General features: G+C 27.3%; 1 protein-coding gene across 2 annotated transcripts in view; it reads left to right on the top strand.

Moving 5' to 3' along the window:
* LOC107453146 (multidrug resistance-associated protein 1) overlaps positions 1–26,830 on the top strand; it is a 71,125-nt gene extending 44,295 nt beyond the window's left edge. For both annotated transcript variants that reach the window (XM_016069846.4, XM_071185926.1), the window contains 13 exons: positions 2,729–2,864; positions 4,570–4,665; positions 7,277–7,394; positions 10,177–10,321; positions 13,229–13,394; positions 15,913–16,112; positions 17,096–17,222; positions 19,132–19,233; positions 20,089–20,235; positions 21,153–21,311; positions 21,399–21,565; positions 23,536–23,730; positions 26,584–26,830. In XM_016069846.4, coding sequence (XP_015925332.2) covers positions 2,729–2,864; positions 4,570–4,665; positions 7,277–7,394; positions 10,177–10,321; positions 13,229–13,394; positions 15,913–16,112; positions 17,096–17,222; positions 19,132–19,233; positions 20,089–20,235; positions 21,153–21,311; positions 21,399–21,565; positions 23,536–23,730; positions 26,584–26,695 — 1,870 coding nt within the window. In that variant the 3' untranslated portion in view covers positions 26,696–26,830. The remainder of the gene's footprint in view (positions 1–2,728; positions 2,865–4,569; positions 4,666–7,276; positions 7,395–10,176; positions 10,322–13,228; positions 13,395–15,912; positions 16,113–17,095; positions 17,223–19,131; positions 19,234–20,088; positions 20,236–21,152; positions 21,312–21,398; positions 21,566–23,535; positions 23,731–26,583) is intronic.
* The last annotated feature ends 1,072 nt before the right edge of the window (positions 26,831–27,902 follow it).

The raw sequence follows: 27,902 nt of genomic DNA, 5'->3' as shown, positions 1-27,902 counted from the left end.
ATTGCATATTATAGTTGAACACGAGAACTGTGTCACACAAGCCTGTTTTTGATTAGATATCTTGTTTGTCAGTTTATCATAACAGACACTATCTTTTTTTGGTACTATGTAATAACCAGGAATTTATAAATCGGTCTATTAGAATATGTTGTTCCCATTGTTAAATCTGTATTTAAAACAGAAACAGACTTGTTCATCATAATAGACTAAAAAAAGAACCTTATTTTACCCATTTTGGACTGCTGTTGCAAATAACTAATATTTTGTAGCAATGCAAAATTAATTTGATGAAAAAGCAGCAGGGCATTTATGCTTAGTTTAACTGATTTGGTATTTTCTTGTCACACCCTCAAACATTTAAGGTTTTGCCAAATATTTTTTCTAGTGGTAGTAAGACTGAGCAGAAGTTTTTAGAATAAATAGAATTGTTCCTATATCAATATTTAATGTGCATGACAATTTGTTTATCTGTTCTTTTATATATTTGTTTAAATTATTTATTTGTAGTGGTGGACAAAATTCTTTTAACACTAATTTATCAAAATATTAGTACATGGTGCTTAGCGTTTTTAAAAAGTGCTTAAGGGTGCTTATGCTCGATTTTTGCTCTTTAAAAGCCCTTAAAGCTGCTTTTTTCATTGGGTGTTTTTAAAAAGTGCTTAATTTTGCGTTTTCGAAAATGAGATTTTTTTACTTTACCATGTCGATTTTCACCACGTATTTTGTGCTGGGTTCGGTAAGATTATTGCACTCTCATGTGTAACTCTGCTGCATTTTGCAAGTAGATATTCTCAATTTCAGGCTTCATTTTCCACCCTCTGATATCGAACAAAAATATCTCTTGATCATTTTATAATGGCTAATATAATCAAGAAAAGAGTTTCTTGTCCGAAACAAGTTATTTTATCATGATCATGTAAAGTCTTTAAAAATTATTTTGCATTTTGTTAATGTATATAGTGCTTAAAAATGTTTTTTGAGTGCTTGAAAAGTACTTAAAAGGTGCCTATTTTTTGTTGTGATATTTGGCTACGCACCCTGTAATACATTTCCTTTGTTACTTGTAGAAAAATTATTTTGTAAAACTATGGAAATTCCATAGTAGTTTGAGGATATGTAGTGTGAGCTACTACTTTTTTTTTAAAAATATTGTAGCCCTATTATTTTTGATTGAAAACTAAAATTTCAATATATGTTATGATTATTTATATTATGGTAGGGTCATGAAATCTTTTTAAGTGAAGGGCCACTTGTATAGCAGGTTGACTGATGTATGGCTAAGTATTTAGATATGTTGACTGCAATTATGGTAATTTTTATCTAGACATCATTGTTTTAAATCCTTTCTAAATTCTTTTAACACTAAATTTTTTCAACTTAGTAATATATTTGCAAAAAATTAAATGCTTTTAAATATTAATATTCATTAAAGCCAGAAGAATGACAAACTGATACTTTAAAAAAAAATTATTTCCTTTAAATCAATAAAAAGCAGATATATCAAAAGAAATATAAAAATGTGGAAAAAGTTTTTTATTATATCACATAATACAAAAGTTTATTTAATGTTCCTAGAATAAAAATAAAAAAAATAAAAAAATATAGTATTGAGCCATGTAAATGCAAATTTAATGTTAAAATTTAAGAATTTTTGTGATTGTCTAAAATAATTTAAAATAAAACAAACACATTATAGCTCAAAATAATATTTAGTAAATTATTATAGAGTTTATAAATACTAAATCTTAAGCAGTTTTTTAACTGCAAAAAATTAGGAATATAGTTGAAAAAGCAGTAAACAGTTTTTTCACCCATGTTCAAATTTCACTTATTGTAATAATATTGTATTAAAAATATCAAGATTTTCAAAAAATTATGTGGGGATAAGTAGCAACAACTGCCCCCTCCCCCCAAAAAAACCCTAGTGTACAATGGTTTCGAAGCAAGTATTGAAAAAAGTATCAATCAAAATAATTATTAAAATCTGCTATTCGAAACTGACAAGTCTCAGTATAATATTGTATTAAAAATATCTAGATTTTCTCAATCACATGCAACATACTGAATGGCTTTGTGAAGAACTGTATTATATGATGTTTTTAAAACAAAAAAAAGTTTTTTTCCTTAAAGGAAACCTTTTTGAATGCTTTTGTTACTATTTATAGAGAGATATAACAACTCTAGGTTTACCTTTAATATCAATATATTTTTTTGAAAACAAAAATACCAAAAGGTTTTGAAAATTTCTAAAAAGTTAATTTCTTTTAACAACACCTGGCCATAATTTAGCCATTTTTGGTGTGAAGTAACTATTAGCTCCAACTATTTTCTTTAAAAAATCTACCATAATTTTAAGTTATCATTTATTTGTAGCTGCTACAGTAAAAAATGGCAAAGGGAAAAAATAAAATTTTTTTTTGAAGCTAGCATTTCAAAATTTCTTTATTTTCAGTACATTTTTTAAACTGCGAATAACTCTACATTTAATATAAGTAATTTGAAGGTAACCCTTTATTTTTTGCAGTAGTTTTTGTTTTGATTGGTCAATTAACTGCTTTTTTTGCTTTTTAATATTATTTAGGAAACTTTTATAGAAAATTGTCAGAAAAGCATCACTACAGTTTGGCCTTCTTAATTACATGCTGGAAATTTTTTTCCATAAAAACTGTTTGTGGAGCATTTTTTAAAAGATCTATATTTTGAAGATGACTAATTGTTTTACTTTCAGTCCTTTGACTCCGTTGCTTTTGAACAACAAATCATCACATGAAAATGGTGCTGCTGGTGATGTTTTGACTAATGGCGATGTTGAAAAGAATGTGGAATTTCGATTAACCGATGAAGAAAACATGGAACTGGGAGGAGTGAGTAAAAGTTTCCATTGTTAATTTTATCTAATTATTCATGATAAAATAAATTTCAATTTTTAATCCAGATACTTAATAATCTTATCTTATAATCTTAATAATCTATCTTTTATGAAAAATTCAGTTAATTTATGTATTTTGAATGAAAATTATATTTAATCTGAATAGTAAATTTTTCTGCTGTATTGTAAAATGTGCTTTTTTTTTACTGAATAAAATATGCTTTTTAGTTGATTCATTATAGAATCTCTACTAGAATTTATGTTATTGAGTTGTTGCTAAAGTAATTTTAGTCTCTTGCTATTTCTCACTGTAGTACACTATTGAGAAAAGCCTTTTTGTCAGAGTAGATATTAATCTAGAGATAAAATATGCTCATAGCACATTTTAGTTTCATAAAAAAAGGATGTTAAAGCTTCTTGCTTAAATTGTAAGTTAACTTTTTTGCAATCATATTTTGTTGATACTCAATAGGAATTGTTTGCTAAGAGTAACAAAGCGGTTGAAAAGTATTAAATATATGACTTTTTTTTAAAAAAAGAAATATGCTATTAAAATTAAACATAACTGGATGAACTTAACGATGTTTATCCATGACCAAATAAAGTTTGTATTAATGCAAATTAATCAAATATATTTCTGTGGAATTATGATGTCTTTTTTGAATATTTTTAAAGAATTTTTTTTCATTCCACTTAATTTACATGTTTTAACCTGCAAATGTATATATTATACATAATTATTTTAGTTATGAAAATATAAAATAGTTTTTTAAGTCCAAGTTTTTTCACCAAAAAAATAGCTGGTTCACTAAAGGAAATTTATTCATTGGATCATAAATGCACACACATATATTAAGGAAAAAAATAATTAAAACTAACTATCTATCTCTTATCAAGCAACAAATTTTAGGTGAAAATGTAAAAAATTGATAGTGCTATAAAATTGATTGTAAAACATAAGTTTGCAGCCAAAAGTTCTTAATTAATAATAACCAGACATTTGTTGCTACTAAAATTTGTTGTTTGGATACTGATTAAGTTTAGTTGACTCATGTAAGAAGAGTATAGGTAAATTAAATTGCAATAAGCTATTTCTTACTTAGATTTATTGGAAGTAAATAAAAGAATACAAAATATTTTATTCTATAGCAATAGAACTTTCTTTGAAAGAAACGTGCAAAGCAGCAGAAATTTTCAAAAGAAAGAATAATTAAAGCAATAAAAAAACAATGGAAATAAAAATATGGCCACCGAAGCCGACGTCTTCAGGGGGTACCAGCTCCGGAAGCCATTGTACAAAACCTTTTCTATTGAAAGAACCAGACAAATGTCAAAACTTGCTGCCTCAGTACCCCGAAGGTTTTGCAAAAGTTCAGGAAAAATACAAGAAATACATAAAATCAAATCAGAAGAGAAATTTTCATATTTTTATTTCCATTGTTTTTTTATTGCTTTAATTAGATTTATTGGGTAATTTCCTAAAAAGTTTTTGGAGTAAGCGTGTTATGTTTTGTTCTGTATACACTTTAATTCCTGACTTTTTTAATATTTTCTGCAACGGTTACATTGAATTTAAGAATAATGTGTTTATAAATAAATGATTTGCTCATTCATGTTTTTTTCAAAGACTTAAAGCTTTTTATTTGTGCAAAAATTTATTTGCAATGTAAAATTATTCTTAATGTGAGTTTCATTATTAGGTGAATCGGTACATTTACTGGAATTACATAAAGAAACTTGGCTTTTCTCTGTCGTTTTTTGGTCTCCTTGGTTATATTCTACAAGTCATATTTAAAGTAATATTTTATTTTATTTTGCACTTCATGTTTTTGTACATTTTATGCTATTATCGAATTTTTTAAAGCTGTTCATATCTATTTTTATAATTAAGACAGGTATCAGAGTATCTTTTGCAACTTTTTTTTAAGAATTTTTAGATTTTGACAATTTTTTTAAATTTATTAGTTAATACTAAATAACTAGATAAATTGTAAAATATAAAGAAATTTTTTTTTATTATTGCAAAAAGGTAAAAAATTGGTTAAATTTGACACAAAATAATCCAAGCGGAGAATGTTCTAAAATTTTTTTTATCAATGTTATTTGACTTCTTTAAGATGTATGCATAATTATGATATTTATCTTCAAAATGACCCAAAATAAATTATTTTCTAACATTTTTACCCAGTATAGAGCATTTTATCCTTGTTTTGCCTTAAATTTTTTCAAGAAACACCATTTCCTTTAAATGGTCATAAATTTTCAAAACTCCCTACTGGTTTGGGTTCGTGCCATGTTTAATTATTTCATATTTTCATAGAATATTAGTTAAGGCTCCACAGAATTTAAATAAAGAAAACAAAAGAAAAAACTAAGCAAATAGTTTAGCAGGGGCTGGGATAACCTGGTTGGAAGAGCACTGGGCTCATGCCTAAGAGGTCATGGATTGGATCCCCACCGCCCTAAGACTCCCCATGTAGTAAATGGTGACTGATCCGCTTTAAATCTGTCGAGTCACAAAATCGTCCATGTTCCTGTAATAAATCATACCTCAGGGGATACTGATCTAGGAGTTTCCTTGTCTTCTGGATCGGTTAAGAATTACAAAGTTACGGAGTTGAATAGTAGTCGTAAACTCGAAATTAGGTCGGCTGTTCAATGACGGTTATAAAATGAAATAAAATTGTTTAACGATAGCGAGAACAAGATGAAATATTTTTAGTTTCGGTTTTGAAACACAACCTATAAGCGAAAGCTGTAAGATCAGATTGTACTAAAACACCTGTAGCTTCATTTCTAGTTATCAGAAATAAAAAAACTAAATATTTTTTTAAAGTTATGAAAAAATAAAAGGAAAAATAAACTTTTGTGAATTTCTGGGAAATCAGATACTTTATCATTTTTATGAAAAATATTTTAAATTTAGTTTAAATTTAGTTTACAAGGCATCCAGAACTTAATAAATAATATTGTACAATATGCAAAAAANAAAAAAAAAAAAAAAAAAAAAAAAAAAAAAAAAAAAAAAAAAAAAAAAAAAGAATAACTTTTGGTCTAGACTGCATTTTCACAGACTTAATGATTTTAATGGTTCAAGGAATGTATTTTCGATAAGTACAAATGATATTGCAAAACAAAATTCAAATTTTCATGGACAATTTTTTTTCATTGCAAATGTATGCTAGAAGAGAAATAATTATCGTGTGTATACAATCATTCAATGAATAAAAGCGATGAATATATGCTATAATTTATTTTTTTGCTCGGAATATCTTTAGATAAATGAGTTTCATAACTCAGTATCAAAGCCTTTATGTTTTGTATTATTTGTTCCATAAATATGGCAAAATACACAAATAGTAAAATTAACATTATGAGGCATAAACTTTTGACTAAGCTAATGACACAGTAGTTTCCAGATTGCAGGTCAAAAGTATTATTCCATAAAGTAAAAACTTATTCTGAGAAAATTTTGTTTATTTTTAATTTTTATTAAGTAACATTTCATAGTAGAATTGAAAGACACATTTTGGGTTGCTTAGAAGTCGATGAACACAAATCAGGACACATTTTGAGTAGCAAATTATTCTGTGGCAACAGTTTTTAATTTAAGCAAAATAGAAAAGTTAATTTTGCAGGATGTTCCATTATGACAACTCTTTATATGTATTTTTAGAATCCTCATTAAAAGTGAGGAAAAAACAATCCAAATTTTGACTAGTAATTTGAAAAAACAAGGGAAAAATCAATTCCCTTAAATCAGTTTATTAGTCCAATAGAACTGAGATAAGTTCACCTTTTACAAGAAATCACCTTTATTTTAAATTTAATTTTAAAATAAACTAGTTTTTAAATTATTCTTCAACCTCAACATGTAGTGTTCGGTCAGAGTTGGAAATTTTTCTTTATGCCACTTAAATATTAATTTGTTCTCTTTAAAATGCATCTCAAAGTGTTTCTAGGATTTTATAACTTTATATTCAAGGCTGTCACAACCATTACAGAACGGCATGTTTATATTTCTTGTAGAAAACATGATTATAGAGTTCGCCGTTGTGAATAGACCATGTCCTGTCACATAACTTACTGCAAAAGCACCCAAACTAGAACTTTCTCTACCTGTAAACCCGACCAAAGTGTTTCGAACAGATCTGGTGTGCAAATAGTTTGGGTGCTTAAAAATGTTAGTAGGAGGGAACATTTTTAGTTAATTTTTTTAAGAAGGGGAATCATCAATGAATCGGTTAATATATAACTCTTGTGTTTGAAATTTTTTTAGCACATTCAATTTATCTTTTAAAAAGAAAAATATTTTCTTCTTGAAATTTTGTTAATGTATTATGTTTGAATAATCACTTCGAATATATATATAATTACATATTTAATGAGTGTTTAAATTTTTTTAAGACTGCTGGGAATATATGGCTTAGTAAATGGAGTGCTGTCAGTCTCAGCAATGTGATACAGAATTCTACTGACACAATTTATTATTTGGAAATATATGGATCTTTAGGAATTGCAGAAGGTAATGCTTTACAAATAAAATAAAAATATTTTAATGTTTTTTTGTTTTAAATCAAATAATTCTTATTTCAGTTATTTCTAATAACTTAAAACTCTAAAATCAATCGCATGTGTGATAACCTAACTTACCAGGGAAGAAAAATTTTTCATTTGAGGGATAACTACAATTTATGTATTCAACTTTTTTAAGGAGGTGTATTAGATTAGAGTCATTTTGAATACTTGAAGTATAGCAACAGTCTGAGTTGCTCTTAAAGTAATAGGCAAACCTGTATAATATACAAACATGTGAGCGCTCTTCGTGGAAAATTTGTTACTGTTGCGTAAAATATTTTACCATTACTAAAAAAGAAAAGAAATTCGATTCTTCAAAGAAAGCTTTTCTTCTGTTGTTGTTTCTAATCCCCAAGAGGTCCATCCCAATTAGACCAATTCCATAAGTCCAAAAATGTCCAGGAAGTCTAAAAACAGATGAGGAGCAGAAAACGAGCATATTCTAAACTGTATCTTAAAATCGATACAGTTTAGAATATGCTCGGGCGAAGCCTGAGCAGTCCTACATTTAGTGCAAAGTCCAAAAGTCTTTTGCCCCTGAACATACGAGAGACACCTCAAGTGTCCACTTGCAAAGCGAGATAAACAAGTCTGCTGGCTTCTAGGTCCCTCAAAAAGCAAGGCACTTCCAGGTCGTTTTCTGAAATACCAACTATGCGGAGGAGGAACCCTCCAGAGGTCCATAAACATTTTTTTGCACTCTGAAAAGACCTCGTTGAAAGTGGAAGGTAGATCTGGCTGTAGAGGTTCCAAAGAAGCATCTTTAGCCAGTGAGTCCGCCATCTCGTTACCTTTGAGCTTTTCTTCTTCTTCGAATTAATGTGGAAAAAAATGAATTTTTCAGCCTTTTCCTACCACTGCGATTTAAAATTACATTCACAGGATTTAAAATCACACATCGTGATTCCTGTTTACATGATTTATGATCATGCATGGTGTTTTATATTTTTTGTTTGATTTTATATCAAATATCGAGTTATGTATTCATGCAATTTAAAAGCCACTTCACAGCTATAGCATATACCTTATGATTAATGTTCAAGTGACTTAAAATTATACTTCAGAATTCGTATTCACATGATTTTAAAGTGAAGCACCGAGATTTGTATTCACACGACTTTAAAGTTAAATGTTTAGATTTGTATTTGAGTGATTTAAAAATCATACATTGAGATCCATATTCACACAATTTAAACAAATAAAATCTTGCATCGATAGTTTATTAAAATGTTTATGACATTCTGCAGATAAATGCTTTCTACATACATTTTTTTTTCTTGCTCAAATTTCAGGTATTTTTTCAATTACTTTAAAAATTTTCTTGCACATAACATTTTTGGATTTCTATTTTAGGCTTTTTTGCTGTTTAACCAAACTCATCCACCCATGAATCAATGTAGAGTTCTATAAAATTAAATATTTAAAAGAAACAAACTCTGTTTTCAAGCAAATTTTGCCAAAATGAGATGGTGAGGGAAGGGTTGGAACTAGTTACGAGTATTAATCAGAAAGTTTTTTATTGAGATTTCACGTTTGCAGAAAATTTTTCATTTTAAAAAATACAAAAAGGTATGTGCTATAGTTGTTAAGTTTTGAAAGTTGCTACACAAACCTATATTTCTTTTTAACTAAATATTGTTAAACCTCAATATCACAAATTTGAAAACACACGCACTTAAAATCAGGATATAACGACCACAATATTCTTTAAATTTTAATAAAAGTATTAATTGCATAGGCATTTTAAATTTGACATTGCATATCTCTTCCAAACATTCCTCAAGTCTCAGAGGTTGATATTCTTTTGGTAAACATGGTACCTATGATCATGAGATACTCTATCAATTTTTCTTTCTCATCAGACATGATTTATAACATCTTTAAGTTTGAAGCAGTTAAATAATAACAGTTCTTGTGTTATTGAACATTACTTTCTATCAAATCCTGTTCTTCAAAGAGAGAAGTAATATTAAACTATTTGTTATTAATTTATTATTAAAGATATATACTTGCATTTAGAGGGAACTGGGTCCATGTTCAAGAGGTCGTGGATTCAATCCTCGCCAACCAAAGGCTCCCCATGTAATAAATAGTGACTGATGTACATTGAATCTGTCGAGTCACGAAGTCCTCCATGTTCCCATAACAAATCATACCTCTGGAGGTACTGATTCAGAAATTTCCATGTCATGTGGATTGGTTTCAAAATGACAAGGCTGCTACGGTGTTGAACATTAGTAGTCGTAAACCCAAAATTGGGTCGGCTGTTCAATGACGGTTGTAAAATAAAATAAAATACTTGCATTTAAATTACATAGTTCAATCGTGTTTTCAAAATTAGATATAATGTAATATGTGTTATACTTTATTCCAACGTTAATAAATTTTATGACTGTTTCTCTTCAATATTTATTTGAGAGAATAAATTCCAAAAGGGAAAAGAGACATTTATGAAAAAGAGTTTTGCTTCAATCAAACTTATTTCCAAATAAGCTTTTTGCTTTTTTTTGTTTTTATTTTTTACACTAAACAACTTTTGCAGTAACTTGTACTTTTTGTGGTACTTATATAAAAATCTGAAAAAAGAACTGTTATTTAGAACTTCTAGAATGTTATTTTTTAACAATTGTGCTAAACTTCAAAATAACATGATTTTTTGTTCTATCTTTCATTTTTATCATTGCTTGAACTGTAATGTACAAAAAATAATTAAGAATTTTATATTTTAGCTTTATCTGCATTTATTGGTATTTTTGCTTTGGGAAAAGGAACAGTAGTTGCTTCAAGAATATATCATAAAAAAATGTTGGATAGTGTTTTACGGTCTCCTATGTCATTCTTTGATAGTACTCCTATGGGACGAATCACTAACAGGTTGTTTGATTTGAATATTTATATTCGTTTATTTAGCAAATATAAATAAAATAATATTTTGTGTAATGCGATTTCAGGTGTTCTTAAAAAAAATATCCTTGCATTTATGTTTATTGGTAAATAACTATTTAAATTTTTTTATAGCTCTGGTTCTCAAATAAGGAGACCACATATCTAAACTTTAAGCTCTGACAGTAATTAAGTTTAAATTTAATTCAGAATAAAAACTTTTAAGTAAATTAATGATTCAGACTAGTGACAGAAATAAACAGAAATTACCACAAATTTTTTTTTGATAAATACCTTTAAAAATATTTTTTCCCAACCAGTCAAATTTTACACAGATATTCATGATACCAATGTTTTTTTTTTTTTNTTTTTTTTTTTTTTTTTTTTTTTTTTTTTTTAAACATTAGGACCGTTTGTATTTCTTAGGCCCCAAAGGTCTCAAATGTCAACTTATGGGTTCAATTGGTAGAATGACTTAACAAGCTCTCTGAAATAGTTTGCTGCCTGCTATTTCTAAACATGCTGCTATTTACATTTTCAGATGATTTTTCTTCATATTTTGGTTTATTCTCACTATTTATTTTTATCACATTTTAATTAGTAATTAGAGATTTTACAAAAGTAATATGTTGATGTTATGTTTTATTGTTTTATATGAAGTTCTACAGTAAATATAATGCATTTTGTCATTCTTTTTTATTATTGCAATTTTTTTATAGTTATATTTGTGTTAACTTTTTTTCAAAATTAGAATAATTCAAAGCCTTGATAATAACTTTCGAGTTAATATAAAGTTTACTAGTTGCTACACATGTTTTGAATTGTTATTTCTTCTGAATCTTCTAATGTTAATTATATGTTAGTTATCTAATATAAAATCTTCTATAGAAAAATATATGTTAGTTATCTAAGGTAAAATCTTCGGTGCCATGTTTTGGACAATGAATCAATGTTTAAACATTTAAATAATCAGGGAGAAAAGAGATATCAACAGAATCATCTATTTTTCACAAAGGTTGGGAACAAAATGTTGAATTACAATTTCAACTTTTTCTTCCATTGATGTTCACTTACTGGTGTTTTTCTTAGTATTGTTAGTCCAAAACACAATCTGCTTAATAATAAAAATATTTCACCCTTGTCAAGGCAAGGTTACTTAGTAAGGTTTGCTTTTCTCAAGATCTTTTTTCTTCAGAGAGACAAAATTATGGCTTCAAGTACTCATAAACGCTTAATCTTTCAATGTTATTTGTAATGCTAGTTACTATTTCAAGTTTCAGATTTTGTTTTATCTTCTACTTTGTTCTAAATATAAATTGACAATTCGATAGCAATTTCATTTGCGGTTTTTTTAAAGTTTATTATCGAAATTGTGGAAATAAGTAATAGAATCTAAGTTATATTGCTGAAGATAAGGCAAAGTTTACCTTCACAGTTTTCAATGTAAAAATTACATCTATACTTTTGCACAACTGTACCCAAATCATTGCATGTGAGGTTGGGAAAAATTTATATTTCTCAGAAATGTGGAAGAAACTGAAAACCCAGAAGAAAAAGAAAAAAGAAGACCAATTGTAAAATAGACATAGCAAAGAGAACTAGTGAATATAAAATAAAATTACCAAGCTTATTTAGAATAGTTTTTATTAAATTTTATAGCATGTTACTCTTTTGTATAACTTAATCAAATTCATTACTTTTTTGTGTTTAATTAATTTTATAATAATTTTTTTCTGATAAAATTAACTAGATTTAAAAACTTATTTTTGGTTTATATTTAATATAGTACTAAATAAAATTTTCTTTATATTTTATCAAAGCTGCTTTAAAACTTTTTTCAAAATCTATTTGAAGTAATAAATACTGTAATAACATGATGTTTGAATCTACATTTAAAGAGGGGGGGGGGGAGGTTTTAACATCAGAGCCATCGCTATTCTTTCACATTGTTTTTTTGCTGTTTTTTTTATCAGAAAATATAATAAAAAATGTGCAATGATTACCAATTCTTTAAAATAGATGAGTTTAATTTGTTCTTTTGAAATCAGGTAATATTTTAGCAATTTACGAATTTGCAAACAATAACTGTATCAAAAGTTTTGATGCAAATTACCAGTACTAGTGTTTCTAGAGTATCCAAAGTTAAGATCGAGTTCAGCTTCATTCCAGAATAACAGAACTGATTAAACTTTTTCATCGTATTACAAACTTTAACCTAAGCAGCTAGTTTAAATTTTGAGTCAGGAATACAAACAGACCTATTGTCTTGATGTTTACAAATAAAAGTATAAATTTTAGATAGAATGATTACTTTAGAATATCTTTTACAAATGGCAGCTACAGTTAAGTTATATTTTTCTGTGGGAAAGATTTAAAAAAAAAGTAAATAGGGTTTTGTTGTTACTGAAAAAAGTAATGTAAGAAAAATAGTTTTATTTAAACAGACAATAAAGTAAGTGTTTTAAATAATTTTTCAAGTATTTAAGTATTTTCTTATGTTTTTATAAAATATTTCTGCTACCAAGTGTTATTTTCTTACTTGTGAAATATAGGATTGTTTGAATTATGTAACATACGCACTGATAGTTTTTCCCATAAATTTGATGTTTATGATATTCTTGTGTTCTAAAATCAAAAAGTTATTAAGTGTTTTTCATTTAAAAAAAAAGTATTTTGCACATTGAAGTGCATGTGACGTAAGTGCATGTTTAATGCATGTAACATAAATTTCAGTAGAATTTAAAATTATCTGTTAACCTTATTATCCCCACCATTGAAGATGTGCCCAGTTATTATGTTAGAATTATTATACTCTTGAATGACACACAAAAAAAGACTTTACTAACCTATTTGTCTCTAACTTAAACGATTATTATAACAGTTTATAATATATTCTAGGTTCAGTTCGGACTTGGATATTTTGGATACCCAGCTATTTTACAATATTGATGGTTGGGTATATTGTTTCTTTGGTACTTTGGCAGCATTTTATATTATTGGAAAAAATGAACCCATATTTTTGGCTGGAATTTTGCCCCTTGGAATAATTTACTTTACTCTTCAGGTTAGTTAATTTATCAATATCTTATTCAGCAGTCATTATTACTAATAACAATTTATTAATTTCTTATATTGCTTAATTTTTCTTTACCTCTACTAACTATTATTTTGAAGCAGTTAAAGAAATAAGGAATTAATTTAAATATATTCTTTAATGCAGGGAGGAATTTGAAAGGCAAATACATCAGTTTTTGTTCTAGAAAAATTTCCAGGGTGCGTAGCGTTTTTAAAAAGTGCTTATTTTCGATTTTCGATTGTTAAAAGCTCTTAAAGGTGCTTTTTTCATTGTGTGTTTTTAAAAAGTGATTAATTTTCCCATTTTCAAAATGAGAATTTTCCTTTACCATGTTGATTTTCGTTTTGAATTATGCAAAAAGTCACAGTTCACATTGTGCAATTCGACGTTTTCACTATTAATTCAACCCCAATCTATGAATGGCGAATGGCGTATGAAAACGCCATTCGCTTTGCATGATTCAAAATTTGATGATTTTTGACAATTGTCAAAAACAATGCCAAAAGGTTTTTATTATTTTTTTGGCATGACGGTTAAAACAAAATAAAACCGTAAATTGTCAAAAACTTTCGAACCCTGCCTAATTATGATATTTTTTTAAAGTGCTTAAAAATATTTTTTGAGTGCTTAAAACCCTGATTTCATTTTAAACCAATTCAAGTATAAACAAACTTAACTACCTTAATTTTAATTAAATTTGGTCATAAGATGGCCTTTACATCGATGCCAACTCTTGTCTTATCCTAAGACCTCATGTTCTGCTGGTAATGAAATGAGAATTAAATAAACAATTGTGAATAGAAAGTTAAAGCATTTCAGTATTAGTTAAAAACATTATAGAATGAATATATTACACCTTTTATATAGAATTAATTTAATTTTACGTGGTAGTGGAAAAAAAAATTCAAATTAAATTTGTTAAACCACGAATCAAATATGAAAGTCTTAAGTTTGATACTACATTAAATGCAAAAATAAAATCTTCCATAATAGGCTATGCTCTTATGTAGACAAAGAAAAATATCAAATTTTATTTTGATTTGCCACTCTTCTCTACCTAAAGGTAAAATTGTATGCATCAAAATTTTGAATTGCTCTGAAAATATTCACAATTGAGATAAGTATTAAATACACTTATTTAAATTCTTTTTTATGAAGACTTAATTTTGTAAATTATATGATTACAATATTTTTCTAATGCGCATAACTGGAGCTGTGGAATGCTTTCAGCATGTTGTTTCGAATATAGATATCTGAAGTTTGCTCTACCATGTAACAAGGAACTTAGTTGCCATCTCAAATTTTTCTTGAGGCGGTAGAAGTCAAATGAGTGTAGAACTTATGTATTGCTGTTTAGACAAGAAAATTTTTGTTTCCGATGTTTTTTTTTATGGTGAAAATGAATCAAATCCAATCCAAGTTGATAGGAGGAATAATTTGAAAGTTGTAAAAGCTTTTATGTATACAAAGTATGATTTTGTGCTTTTGACTATCAACTTTTGTGACATTGCTACAGACAAGCAAAACATTAGATTCTATGTTTTATTTTTCTGCTAAATTGAATGAGACCAAAATAAAGTCCACAAAATTATTAATTAAAAATGATTAATGATTAATGAACAAAAAATTACTACATTGACTTATTACTTATCTTAGACATTTTTGTCAAGACAAGTGAGGCAATACTTATTATGTATTTTTTTAGCTTTTATCCAGTAAAGTTAAACATAGCAAATTGCTCTTATTGCTTCAAAGTTATATGTGTTTTGTGCATAATAAGGTAGAAGTAAGAAAAATGTATTTCTCACACGTATAAATGTCATAATTTCTTTGAGTATTATTGGCTTGATTTATGTTTTATTCAATTCAGCATAAAAATTATATTGCAAGCAATGCTATATCTCATTCTTGACCTTTAGCCCTCTGTGAGTTCAAGATTGCGAATATAGCTCAATTTGAGTAAGAGGGCAAAGAATCGATACCTTGGGCCTCAAATTTTTAGGATGCATAAATGCTGAAGTTGAATAAGTTACCATGAATCCGTTAATTGATTTTGAATCTGCTTTACTTAAGGCTTTTTTTCTAGATAATTCCATACCTGATTTTCATGCCTGAAATTTCAGTTTTTGCAATTTTAAAGTCAATTAACTCTGTACTGTACTCTAAAAATACATACATTATTGACAACTTTCTTGCATTACTTATTTCTTATTAATATTATTCACTTAAATATGTATCTTTGTGGCTCAGTGTTAGCGATAGTAGATTTGTACTGTCAAAGTCTAAAAAAGAAACTTATTTTGTAAAATTTTGAAGGATCTTTGATTTTTGTGCTAACACCCAGCCATAAGTATCTATGTCTTAATAGCATGGAAAGAACAGAACACAAAATAGTTGTCAATGCTATGATTCCCTCTTGAAAATGATGATTTTTTCTTGGCTTTTGTAATTAAAAAGTGATCATTTTTAATTATAATGATTAAAACTGATTTTTTTCCCATTTCAGCAGTGGCATTTGAATACTTACCGTCAATTGAGCAGGTTGTATTCTACTTCCAAATCACCAGTTTATAGCCAACTTCTCGAATCCATTGGTGGAATCACCTCCATTGATGCTTTTAGAGTACAAGAAGACTTCATTTCGACTTTTGAAGAAAAAGTTGACAACCATAATCTGTGTGGCTTCAATAGGATTATCTGTAATAGGTTATTACCTTAAATTAATATAAAATTTTTTGCAAACAAAGATGATTTTTAATGCCAATTTTTCCTTAGTATAGTAAATTGATTTTACCATCATGAATAAGAGAACTCTTTTATGTAGATTTTTTTATATAAATTAACAGTATCTAAGTATCAACTCTTTCACAAATATAAGATAATAAATATTAGATACCTAATTGTGTTTTTGATTAAAAAGAAAATAGTTTAAATTTTAAGCATTGGTTTAGTTTAACTGTATTAGATTTTTATTTTTAATCATTGAAAGATGGTAAGTGTTAATAATAGTATTAAAGATATAAGTTAGCTTCTCGCCGGAAGATCATCAAAAGTAATTTTAAGTGCTATTAATATTTTCTTAAACATTTAAGAAAAAAGAAAAATAAGTAAAATTTATAAAAGCCAGCTAAAATAAATAATAAAGCAAATCATATATTTTATCTAATGGATTTATTATTGGATTATTTATCTAATGATTTATCATTGTTATTTATAGTAGGATTTTTTTGTAAGATTAAATTATTTTGTTGTAAATTTCATTGAAAAACGTTTAAAATTAAAAATAGTGAAATTTTTATTAAAACCTAGGCATGTTTTGGCGTCACAGTGGTGCCTACATCTTCATCAGAAAGCTAAATGGCTGGAATAGTAAAACTGCGATGATTTAATATGAAAAGGCTATGACAGTTCTCATTCATAATATATTAAATCATCATTCCTATATATATAATCATCTATTTTACTATCCCTACCTTTTTTCAACATGTGAAGACGTACTATGGTTACAAAGAAATGGGTTTTAATTAAAATTTTACCAGTTGTGATTTTAAACGTTGCTTATAATAAAATTTAATGTTATCACAAGGAATTGCTCTCGTAATTTCAGTTTTAATATTTAGTAATTATTTTTTTAAGAATAAATCTCTGTATTAATTGCAATTTACAATAGACATTCCTTTATTTTTTAGGTGGCTAACGTTCTTTTTAGATACCATGGGCAGTTTGATAGTGCTTGGATCTGCATTAATTGCAATTTACAATAGACATTCCTTAACTCCTTCAGAAGTTGCTTTAATGATTTCATATTCTCTTTTAGTAAGTGATATTTTAAGGTTTTTCAATAATCATTGTTAATTTTAGTTTGAATTTGATGTCAAAGTAATGATAATTCTTACTTTTCAACAAAGTTGAGGAATTTGATTAGTAAGTAATTATAATCTAATGTTTGTGTAAAAATCTCACAAAGAATTAGACAGCATCTTATAATTTATTGCTAAAGCTACCTTTGCTGATTTTCCTCTTTATAGTTATTGTGGATTTTAAAAAGTTGGCAAATTAATTTTAAATTGTTAAATTTTGGCAGATTTGCCATTTCACAGCCCCTAGTGGATTTAAAAAAATATTGTCTAATGTAATTGAAGTGCAAATCAGAAGGATTAAAATCTTGCATGCACTTGCTGTTTTTGCCTAATAAATTATAGATCTTGATTTCAACCTTGATCAATATCTTGTTCTGAATTTATATATTAATCATCTTATGTCGAAGATATGAATATGAATAAACAAATAAATTAAAAAGATAATTTTTCCAGACCATAAAGAGAAAGAAATTTGAATTTAGAAAATTATAAGAATTAAATAAGTTTTTGAAACTAAAATATATTAATCAAAATCACAAAAAGTTTGGTGATCGGGTCTTGGAGGCACACTGGGACAGATCCATATCTGCCTTCATATTAAGTTATATATCTGTAAGTGCCATCATTTTATACAATTCCAGGATATGCATGCACACATACACTGACATCTTATTTTATTACTAGTAGAGATAAGTATTTTCCTGAAATTTAAGTTACTTTATTTTGTCTCTTTCTTTTGCATTGTTTGAAGATGACGTTTAACACGACTTTTAACACTCATATTTCACATGACCAGATCAGATATGATAATAATTTTATAGGTCTGAGTATTTTTAATGAGATCTATAGTTTTTTAAAATTTTTTTTAATCATTTTCGGATTTTTGTTATATTTTTAAGGATTTAGAAAAATAACGATGCTGTCAAAAGTTCCTATCAAACACTGTTTGAAGTGTATAAATACTGATTGAACAAAACTTTAATGCCATAGATTGATAAATATTGAGGTCAGGTGCTGACAATTTGGATTTTTATGATGCCACATCATGTGGTATAATCAAATTTCTGGGATTTTAGAATCTTGTTGCTCTAGATTCTTCGCTCAAATTCCATTAACAATCCTGAGTCTATTACTTGATTAAAAACTTCATTTGCGTCAAAAATTGCAAATAACAGTCAACATGTTTAAAGCGTTCAGAAATAGATGTCCATTTTCAAGACTTGTCGGATGCAAATGAGAAGAAATGAAGCGATTCGAAATATGAAACCTATACATGCCAACAAAGAATAGAAGAATATAGGGTAGAAACAAAACTATAAAAACTACAGCAGCCAAGAGAGAAAAAAAAGATGGAAAAAAAACAAGAAAAACCACAGTGGTTAAGAGGAGCAAATCGGGGTAAAATGCATTTTCACATGCTATGGAGAGGTGGTGAGGAGCTAATGTTGTTAAGGAATCAGAGTTTATATGAAAACATGCCCTAGTATCTTGTTTGTAAGGATTAAATTGCTCTAAAGCTTTTTGCCTTAATTAGTAAATTGTTATAATTAATTGGCTTTAGTTAATTTGTCAAGTTTAAAAACCAAAAGCTATCCAGCTTATGCTACTGAAATATTTTTACCACTCTAAAATAAAATAAGTGGAATTTCAAAAAAGTAAATTTTTTCATGATGATTTAATTTTTTTCTTTGTTCACAGTCATGTATTTACTGCAATTATGAAAATTGGTTTTTATTTATATATTTCAATTTAGACATTAATAGAATGTTTTAGTTTCTTATTTAGGTGTGCTTTTCAATATTCTTCTATGAATTGTTTAAAATTTTATAAGCACTCATCGCATTGCTAATTTGGTTTCCATTTAGATAACAGATTCTCTGAAGTGGCTTGTCAGACTGAATACAGAGTTAGAAAATAAGTCTGTGTCGATTGAACGAGTTGATGAATACTGTAAATTAAAACCAGAGGTATTGTATTTTAGTATTCTTTATTAGTTTTACAAATTATACAAATAATTATAGTTATATTATTTATACAAGTAATTCTTTATTAGTTCTTCTACTATTATTTATTAGAAATTACTATTAACCAGTAAATATTAAACAACGAAAATAATTTCCAGAGAATGTTTTTAGAACAACATTTCTTTCTGTGGCTGTTCTCTAAAGTGAAAGTATAGTTATGTTTTATATTAAAATTTTTTTCAATTAAAAATATGTTATAACAAGTTTTTAAATGAGTGTTTAACAAATAAAGGAAAATTGCTTTGAATTATAACCTGAAAATTTTCTTATATATTTGATTTTATTCAAAGCAAAAGTTGAGAAATAAAAGTTGAAACATAAATTTAAAAATACTTTACAGAATCATTTATTAAAACAAATTATGCACCCACATTTTACAAAATTTGGGTTTAATGTTTAAGCAATCGTTTTACTTCACAACTTACAAATGGTTGGCTCCAACATTCCTCAATTTTTACTTGATCATGTAATACAGTGAACCAAATAATTGAAAGCCTATTGTATTTAACTTTAAATTATATAAGTAGTAATTAATTCACTTGTATCAGAAAAGAGAAAATCGATTATCCTTTTTATGCTCTTTCCGCAGTTATTTAAAAATAAAATATATAAATTGCACAAAAAAATTATAGGATTTTAGTTAGTAACAAAAAAGGAAAAAATAATCTTACTTGACTCATAACATTACTCATCAGTTATAAATATAACATAATTTTTTGTATACACTACATGTTAAAATCAAATTTTAATATGCATTATTGCAATACTATCTCAATTTTGTGGTATTTTTTGCTCTAGGCACCATGGGAATCGCCTAATGACCATAGTTGTAACAACTGGCCTGATTTTGGAAATGTGAATTTCGATAATTATTGTACTAAATATAGAGAAGATTTGGATCTTGTCTTACGAGATATTAATATTTCTGTGTCTGGGGGTGAAAAGGTTTGTTAATAAATTTTATTTTTATAATTTTTAAACTGAATGTTTGTAAATCATATGTGTGACACATACTATGTTGATGTACTATGATTAACCCAATGCAGTTACAGTAATTTTAGTTTGCTAAATGCAGACTCTTATATATTTATGTAAAAAAAATTCTGATATAATACCAATTAAAAAGTTTAGAATGTATACAAAATAATTCCTATCCTATGTTATCATTGTAATGATAATTTGCGAGGCTTCAAGTTGACGGTTGCCCATTTTTCTGAAACTACTGAAAGTTGACTTAGACCACAATGAACTAATTATTAGTGGTCTCCCAAATCAGCAACTTATTCTGTAAAGTGTAAATGGATTTAATAGTCTAGCGTAATGGCGCTCTTCCTGTTTTTAGATTTTTGGTTAAGTGTTTATGTCTGAAAACGGCATACTTAATCATGCTATGAATATTTATCTCTGTTATTTTTCGTCTACGGTTACTTAAATAACTTTTTTTACTTCTATTACTAAAAGAAAAGCAAAAATGATAAATATGTAACATTTAATCCATGTATTGAAATGAAATTATAAAATAAAGCATCATTTTCAACTTTTATTAGGTATTTTACAAAAATTTAAAATATTGTGTTTATTAAATTTATTTTGTTTCATAAATTTTTCTTAAATCTAATAAAATGACCTGCTCAAGCCACGTAAAGAATTGTGAAATCATATTGTTACTGTTCTTTTCACTTAATTTTCATGGACTAAAGTGACAAAATTTTCTTAATTTTCTTTGGAAAAGAAAATAGATAAGAAAAATTGAAATTGATAGTCATCAAACACACATATTATTTATATATTAATTGTAGTATGAAAAATAATAATTGTTATTATACTGAAAAATCTAAGAAAATTTGTAAAATTTTGTTTAGGTTGGCATCATTGGACGAACTGGTGCTGGAAAGTCATCAGTGTCTTTAGCCTTGTTTCGAATAATTGAGCCTGTATCAGGAGCAATATCCATTGATAATGTCGATATTACTAAAATTGGATTACTCACTCTGAGATCTAAATTGACAATTATTCCTCAGGCAAGTTTTAAACTTTAATGAGTTTTTCTTGCAATATTAGTATTATTGAGATAGTCTTAATTTTTAGCAACATTGTGTGATTTTTAGGATCCAGTTCTATTTCAAGGAACTTTAAGATTCAATTTGGATCCCCATAATGAATATAATGATGATGTACTGTGGGAGAGTTTAGAAAGAGCACATTTGAAATCTTTCGTGTCAGGCCTTGATGAAGGTCTGGAGTATGAGCTTGATGAAGGAGGGACAAACCTCAGGTTAGTTATCATTTAATTATAAATCACTATTATATTTTGTCATGATTATTTTAATATTAGTATATACAACTAATTCTCAAAATACTATCCTTGCAAAATATTTTTTAAAAATTTTTTCTGAAAATGAGATTTTTTTTTGTTATATATTTTATTTTGTAACTTACGTTGAACTATCAACCCAATTCTGAGTTTAGGTTTCATGTTCTTGTAATTTTGAACCCAACCAAAAAAATGAACTCCTAGACCAAGCATTGGGACGAACTAGCTTTCGTGGAGGACTTTTTTAATTGAAATAACTCGCATTTGCGTTACATGTAGAGGAAAACAACAAAAACCTCCCACGGTTAGCTCTACAACAAGGGGATTCCAACCCACGATCGTTTACCAATGAGGGTATTTTATGTCAGCACCGTAGTCGGTGAAAGCCACGAGCAAAGTTCTTATTGACAAACTGTCCCTGATATTCAAACCTGCGTCACTTCATTGGGGAGCAAATGCTGTATCTTCTGAGCCACCACAGCTCTAATTCTCTTTAGTGTGTGTGTGTATTTAATAAGCAAAATCCAGAATTTATAAATAAATCTAGAGCAATTGGTTATTTTTAAGAATCCTAGGTAGTATTGCATTGATTTAGTAACTTGAATAATAATTATTCAAAATATTGAATAATTAGAACTTAATTAATCTTCTCAGGCTAAGGACAAGCTCGCAACTAGCAGCTTTTTGTCCCTCAATGAAATATATATCCCACAAAAAGAAATTGATAATTTGTAAGCTACAAATCCCTTTTGCATAGTGGACGCTAGAGAACGGGGGCCTGAACGACGAGAGACTACTCGTCTGATCAGCAGAGGGGGAGATAAGGAGTGATAGATTTATGAGGAATTAGAATACCAAACGCCTTATCTTAACAATTTGTTCTTGTGGAATTTAACATTTCTTTCAATTTGTTTTTTGTGGTATATTTATTTCATTGAGGGACGAAAAAGCTGCTAGTTGCGAGCTTGTCCTCAGCCTTAGAACTTGCACTGAGAATGAATATTTAATATTTTAGCAATTCTGAATATTTTTTCAATTGTGATGTAGAAATTATTCTTTTATTCACTTCTAAAGTTTTATTTTTTTTTCAAATCACATCACATGCACTGGTTACCAGCAGTCTTTTTTACTAAATAATATACGTTGAGAGAATTGCAAAATGTAAGAAAAATCATACCAAAAAGAAGGTGAATACCCTGTGTTTTAACTCCAAAATATCGCACCTATTACAATGCTTCACAAGCAAATTATAACATATTCAAACAGGAAAAACTTGGTTTAATTGGTCATTATAATGGAAGAGCCACAGCAATGAGGGTCAAACTAAAGAGCAAGACTGTAATGAAAAATTTAAAACTTATAAATTGTTTATTCTTGGAAAAGAATATACAAGCTTAGAAAGTGTGAAATATGACCAGTTTTTTTTTTTAAACTAAGAAAAAAATTATAATTTCATAGTTTCAAAGCTGAATTAACATTAAATTTGTCATATGGTAAATTCTTCTATATTGGCAATTGGCATTGAATCTACTATTAAATTGAAATATACTTTATTTTGTGTTTTTTTTCTTTTAAATACTTTGATGCATTTTTTAAATGTTTTTAATAATGCCTATTTTCATTAATTTTAATTTTGGATGATTAAATTTTTATGTTCTATTGGACTTCATATTTAATGACTGAGTTCACTGTATTTAGTGTTTTGGGTTTAAAATTATGAATGTTTTATCTTCTGAGTTATAATAAATCCACTAAAGATATCTTATTTTCATTTAGTCACTGAGCTAAAAGTTGGGTATACTGCAATTGTCTGGCCAACCTTTAGCTATTCCTTGACCATTTATGCACTGTTATTTTTATATATAACATTAAAATGTAATTTCACCATTGAATTAATCATTTATTTATATGCAATATTGTGTTTTTTATAGTGCTGGTCAAAGGCAACTGGTTTGTCTGGCAAGAGCTTTATTGAAGAATTCAAAGATATTAGTAATGGATGAAGCTACTGCATCAGTAGATATTGAAACTGACAATCTTATACAAAATACAATAAGGACTGTCTTTGCCAATAAAACTGTGATTACAATTGCTCATAGAATAAATACAATTCTTGATTATGACAAGTAAGTTCTTTCTTATAGCTTTAATATATTAAATATGGAAGTTTTAACTTTTAGTGCCTGAAGTAAATTTGAGAAATCCTGTAAACGACAGAACCGCTCTATAATCTCCAAAAGAAAAAAAAATCATCAGCTGAAGGGATATACCGTATTTTACACAAATTATGATTTTTAACAAGTTGAAATTTTAAATAAATAATTACAAGAAACTGTAGTGGTAAGATATTACTTGACTTAAAAACTTCAAAAATGTGTTGATGGTAATGAAAGTCAACATGTTTTGATTGTTCAAAAATAGGTGCCCATTCTCAATGCTTTGCCCGAGAAGAAACAAAAGTGATAAGGTACAAAAAATTAAATTACGAACAAAAAATTGGAAAATAGAGGTGAGAAACAATACAAATCATAGTAGGCGAGAGTGAAACAAAAATAAGGATTTTAAAAAAAAGAAAAGAAAAACCACTGTGGCAGGTAGGAGTGAATCAGAGTGAAATGCATTTCCGTGGGCTATGGAGAGGTGGTGAGGAACTGATGTTTTTAACAAACAAATTAGCATTCATATGAATGGAACAATGAACACGATTGATACATCTTTTATCAAGAATAAGATAAATCATCAATAGCTGCACATTGTTGGAATCTTGGGTATAAATTCAATTTCGGCGATGCCGAAATTATTTCCATTCCAGTCACATCAACTTCTCTTGATGGCTTGGAATCTTGCTTCATTCATATGAATGCTGATTTCCTTGCTAACAGCATTAATTTTTCACCACATTTCCATGGCACATGGAATTACATTTTATCCTTATTTGCTTCTCTCAACCACAGTGGTTTTTCTTGTTCTGTTTTTTCATCTTTATTTTTGTTCCAGTCTTGGCAACTGCAGTTTTCTAGCTTTATTTTCCATTTTTCGTTAACAACTTACATTTTATATTTGAATTCATTTCTTTTGTCTTCATTAACGTCTGGCAAGTCTTGAGAATTTACACCTATTTTTGAGCTCTTCAAACTTTCCTTACCATCTGCATATTTTTGAAGTGCTTTCATGTGCAAATAGGGTAGGCTTGTGTATTTTTTTGATAACTTTCTTTTAATACATATTTTAAAAAAATCTTTTGAGAAACAAATTTTAAGATATTTGCTTTTCACTGTAGAGTGTCACACTGGAAATTTTGCAAAATCTAATTGTAGTTCAGAGGGAACACTTTTCACATTAACAAAATCTAGTTCCAAAAGTCTAGTTAGAAAATCTAGTTTCAAACTATTCTTGAATTTTAAATGCATTCGGCATAGTTGTTTGAATTTCATGTTAAATTTTTCATTAGCTATGTTAGTGTTAAAGAAGGAATTAAATTTGTGTTTTTGAGTTTCTGACTTTAATAGAGTGTTGATTTAGATTTGAAAGCTTTTGCATAGTTGGAAAAATTGTAAATAAGTTGATTTTTTCCTGTTAAACCACAGCTCAAAATATTTAAATGACTAGTAATCTCCCCAGAAATACAAAGTAAGCACTTCTCACCATGATATTCACATATATATATATTTTTCCTTTACCCGAATTGTTGAACTTCATTATTTAATGATAAAAGGCTTTTAGTACCTAGCCATGGTTCCATCATATATGCTTTGAAATAATTTAAAACTTTTAAATTACTTTTTTGCTGATCTTTCTACAATTTTTTGTTTTCTTATTGGACTATTTTTTAAAAAAAAGGAAAATAATTCAGTGAGCTAATAAAATATCATCAATGAGCCATTATTAGCTCACAGGCCATACGTTTAAGATTCCTATCTTTAAATCAATTAATTTGCTTCTTTAAAGGTGTTATTAAAATATGATATTTAGCGTCAAACCCTTTCATAGGCTGGTAATCAAATTGAGCATGATTGAAACAATTCTATTATTAGTTTTTTATGGGAGTACAATTTAAATGTTTTATTAAATTAAATAGTATAGTAAATGTATTATATAAACATTTTTGTAACTAATGAATAGGGTTGCAAGCTCGTCACAGTGCAAATTTTTGCGAATTATAAATTTATTTTTTCTAAAATCTGCAATATTTTTTAAAATTATAGATTTCTTGTATTTTAATTTATTTACCTGTTTATTTATTGTTTTAATGGCAACTAGCACTTTTCTGAAGCTTCACAACTGATAATGTATAAATATATTTTTTAAAAATGGAAGAAGATATGAGGTAATTCCGATTCTGTTAAGTAAGGTAGTCTCTGTACCCATTGAATAATAAACTGTTAAAGATACTTACCTTTTTGAAGTGTAATAAGAATAAAAAAGAAAAAAAAATATTAGCCTGTATTTTTGACTTGAAATTTTCTGAAATAAGAGGGTAAGCATATATCACATAGGCTATTGCACTGAACCTTTTGTATAAAAAGGGGTAAAAATGCTGCAATTTCTGATGGCTAATAAGTAAAATCTTAGCTTAGTATACTTTTAAAGCTGATCTCATTTCATTTCAAACTGTTCTCATATAAGTTTGAGAGTTAAAAATATGAATTCTGTAAGTAAAGCAACTGCATTTGAGCAATGCAAACAGTTTAAAAAAAGATATTTCAAGTAAAAATATTTTTGTTTCATGCTTATGTCCTTCAGTACATATATTGTATATTTTTTTGCATTTTGGTTCATGCAAAATTTTCACATTTTTTTTGCAAAGATTATATTTACCAGCAACAAACTTACAACTCTACTAATGAGTAACACAAAATAGTGAATACAACCATGCCTATTAGAGCCATAGTATATATTTATTTCTTTTATGTTTGTATGTAAAATATTTTATAATATATCTAATATTTATTTCATTTAATGTTTTTGCTTTATTCTAGAATTATTGTGATGGAAAAAGGATCTGTAATTGAAGTAGGCAAACCTGAGAATTTAATAGTAGATACAAGTTCAAAATTTTACAGCATGTGCAAAGATGCTAAGTTAATTTAAGAACGTTTAAACAATTTTGGATTTGTTACAGATTCTAATTCAGTATTATAAATTTCATTTGGGTTGTATTAATGAAAATATATTTTGTATGATTTCTCTATTGTTGTCACTTAATTTAAAATTTATAAAATGAAAGTTAAATAATTATAAAAAGGATAAAGTGCCACCGTATAATATTTTTATCATTTAAGAACATAAGTACTTAGAAATTTTTTTAATTGTATGCAAATTTTGAAATTTTCTTTGGTATTTATATTAAATTTTATATTATGTTTTCTTCTTTATTTGTTATATTAAAGTTTTCAGTAATGCTTAAGAGTAATTGGAGTTTCCTTGAAATTCCTTGGGCGGTATTGAAATTAAAAAGTTTAAAATATTAAAAGAATGAATGTTGTACCTAATGCATTACAATGCATGTTTTCTTGATAACAAAAACAAGCAATACACATGTTTTTTTTTAAATGAAACATTGAGCAATATGAAATGTAATAAAAAAAAGAGTGTGTTTGAAATTCTGCCATAAACTCTGCTTGTAAATTTCTGTTTATTATGAAATGCACATTAAAAAGGTACCTTTGTTTATAACATATCAAAGTAATTCATTTTAGTAAAACTTGTATACTTTTATTTATTAAAAATAAAAGTATGCATCTTTTAAAAGTATTATGTAAATTCATTTCAGTTACAAATAACATAATTAACTCATTTCTGTTGTATTTCACATAGCATGATTGTTTTCAACATTTTGTGTTATACTCATTTCAAAGTTAAATGCTTTTAAAAATTATAAAGTTGTTTTCATGCACTTCATGTCAAATGTGATATATTTAATAAGTATTTTGAACTATGCCAATTATACATTTATTAAATTTTTTTTTTTTTAGTTTTATATTTTAAATATTCCCTATTTATTGAGTGAGCTTGCAGAGTTTTCAAATTTGTGATAATATATTTTCATGCATTTTGAATGTGTGGCTCATGTGTGATAAACTCGCCTTTGAAAATTTTGTATGTTATAATGTTACATGTAATGTACTTATTTATAAATGTGAAAGATTCATATATATATATAAGTNTATATATATATATATAATTTCTAGAAAGCAATATAAAATTCCTTCCAATTTTCCCTTAAGAGAAAAATGGTAAGTGTTACATGTAATAAATGAGGGAAGGTGGTTTGGTTTTTTTTCATTGTAGTATTATT

The sequence above is a fragment of the Parasteatoda tepidariorum genome, chromosome 9, assembly GCF_043381705.1.
Source record: "Parasteatoda tepidariorum isolate YZ-2023 chromosome 9, CAS_Ptep_4.0, whole genome shotgun sequence".
In the NCBI taxonomy this organism is placed as follows: domain Eukaryota; kingdom Metazoa; phylum Arthropoda; class Arachnida; order Araneae; family Theridiidae; genus Parasteatoda; species Parasteatoda tepidariorum.
The sequence above is the reverse complement of the archived record's forward strand: the minus strand, read 5'-3'. Positions and strand labels throughout refer to the sequence as shown.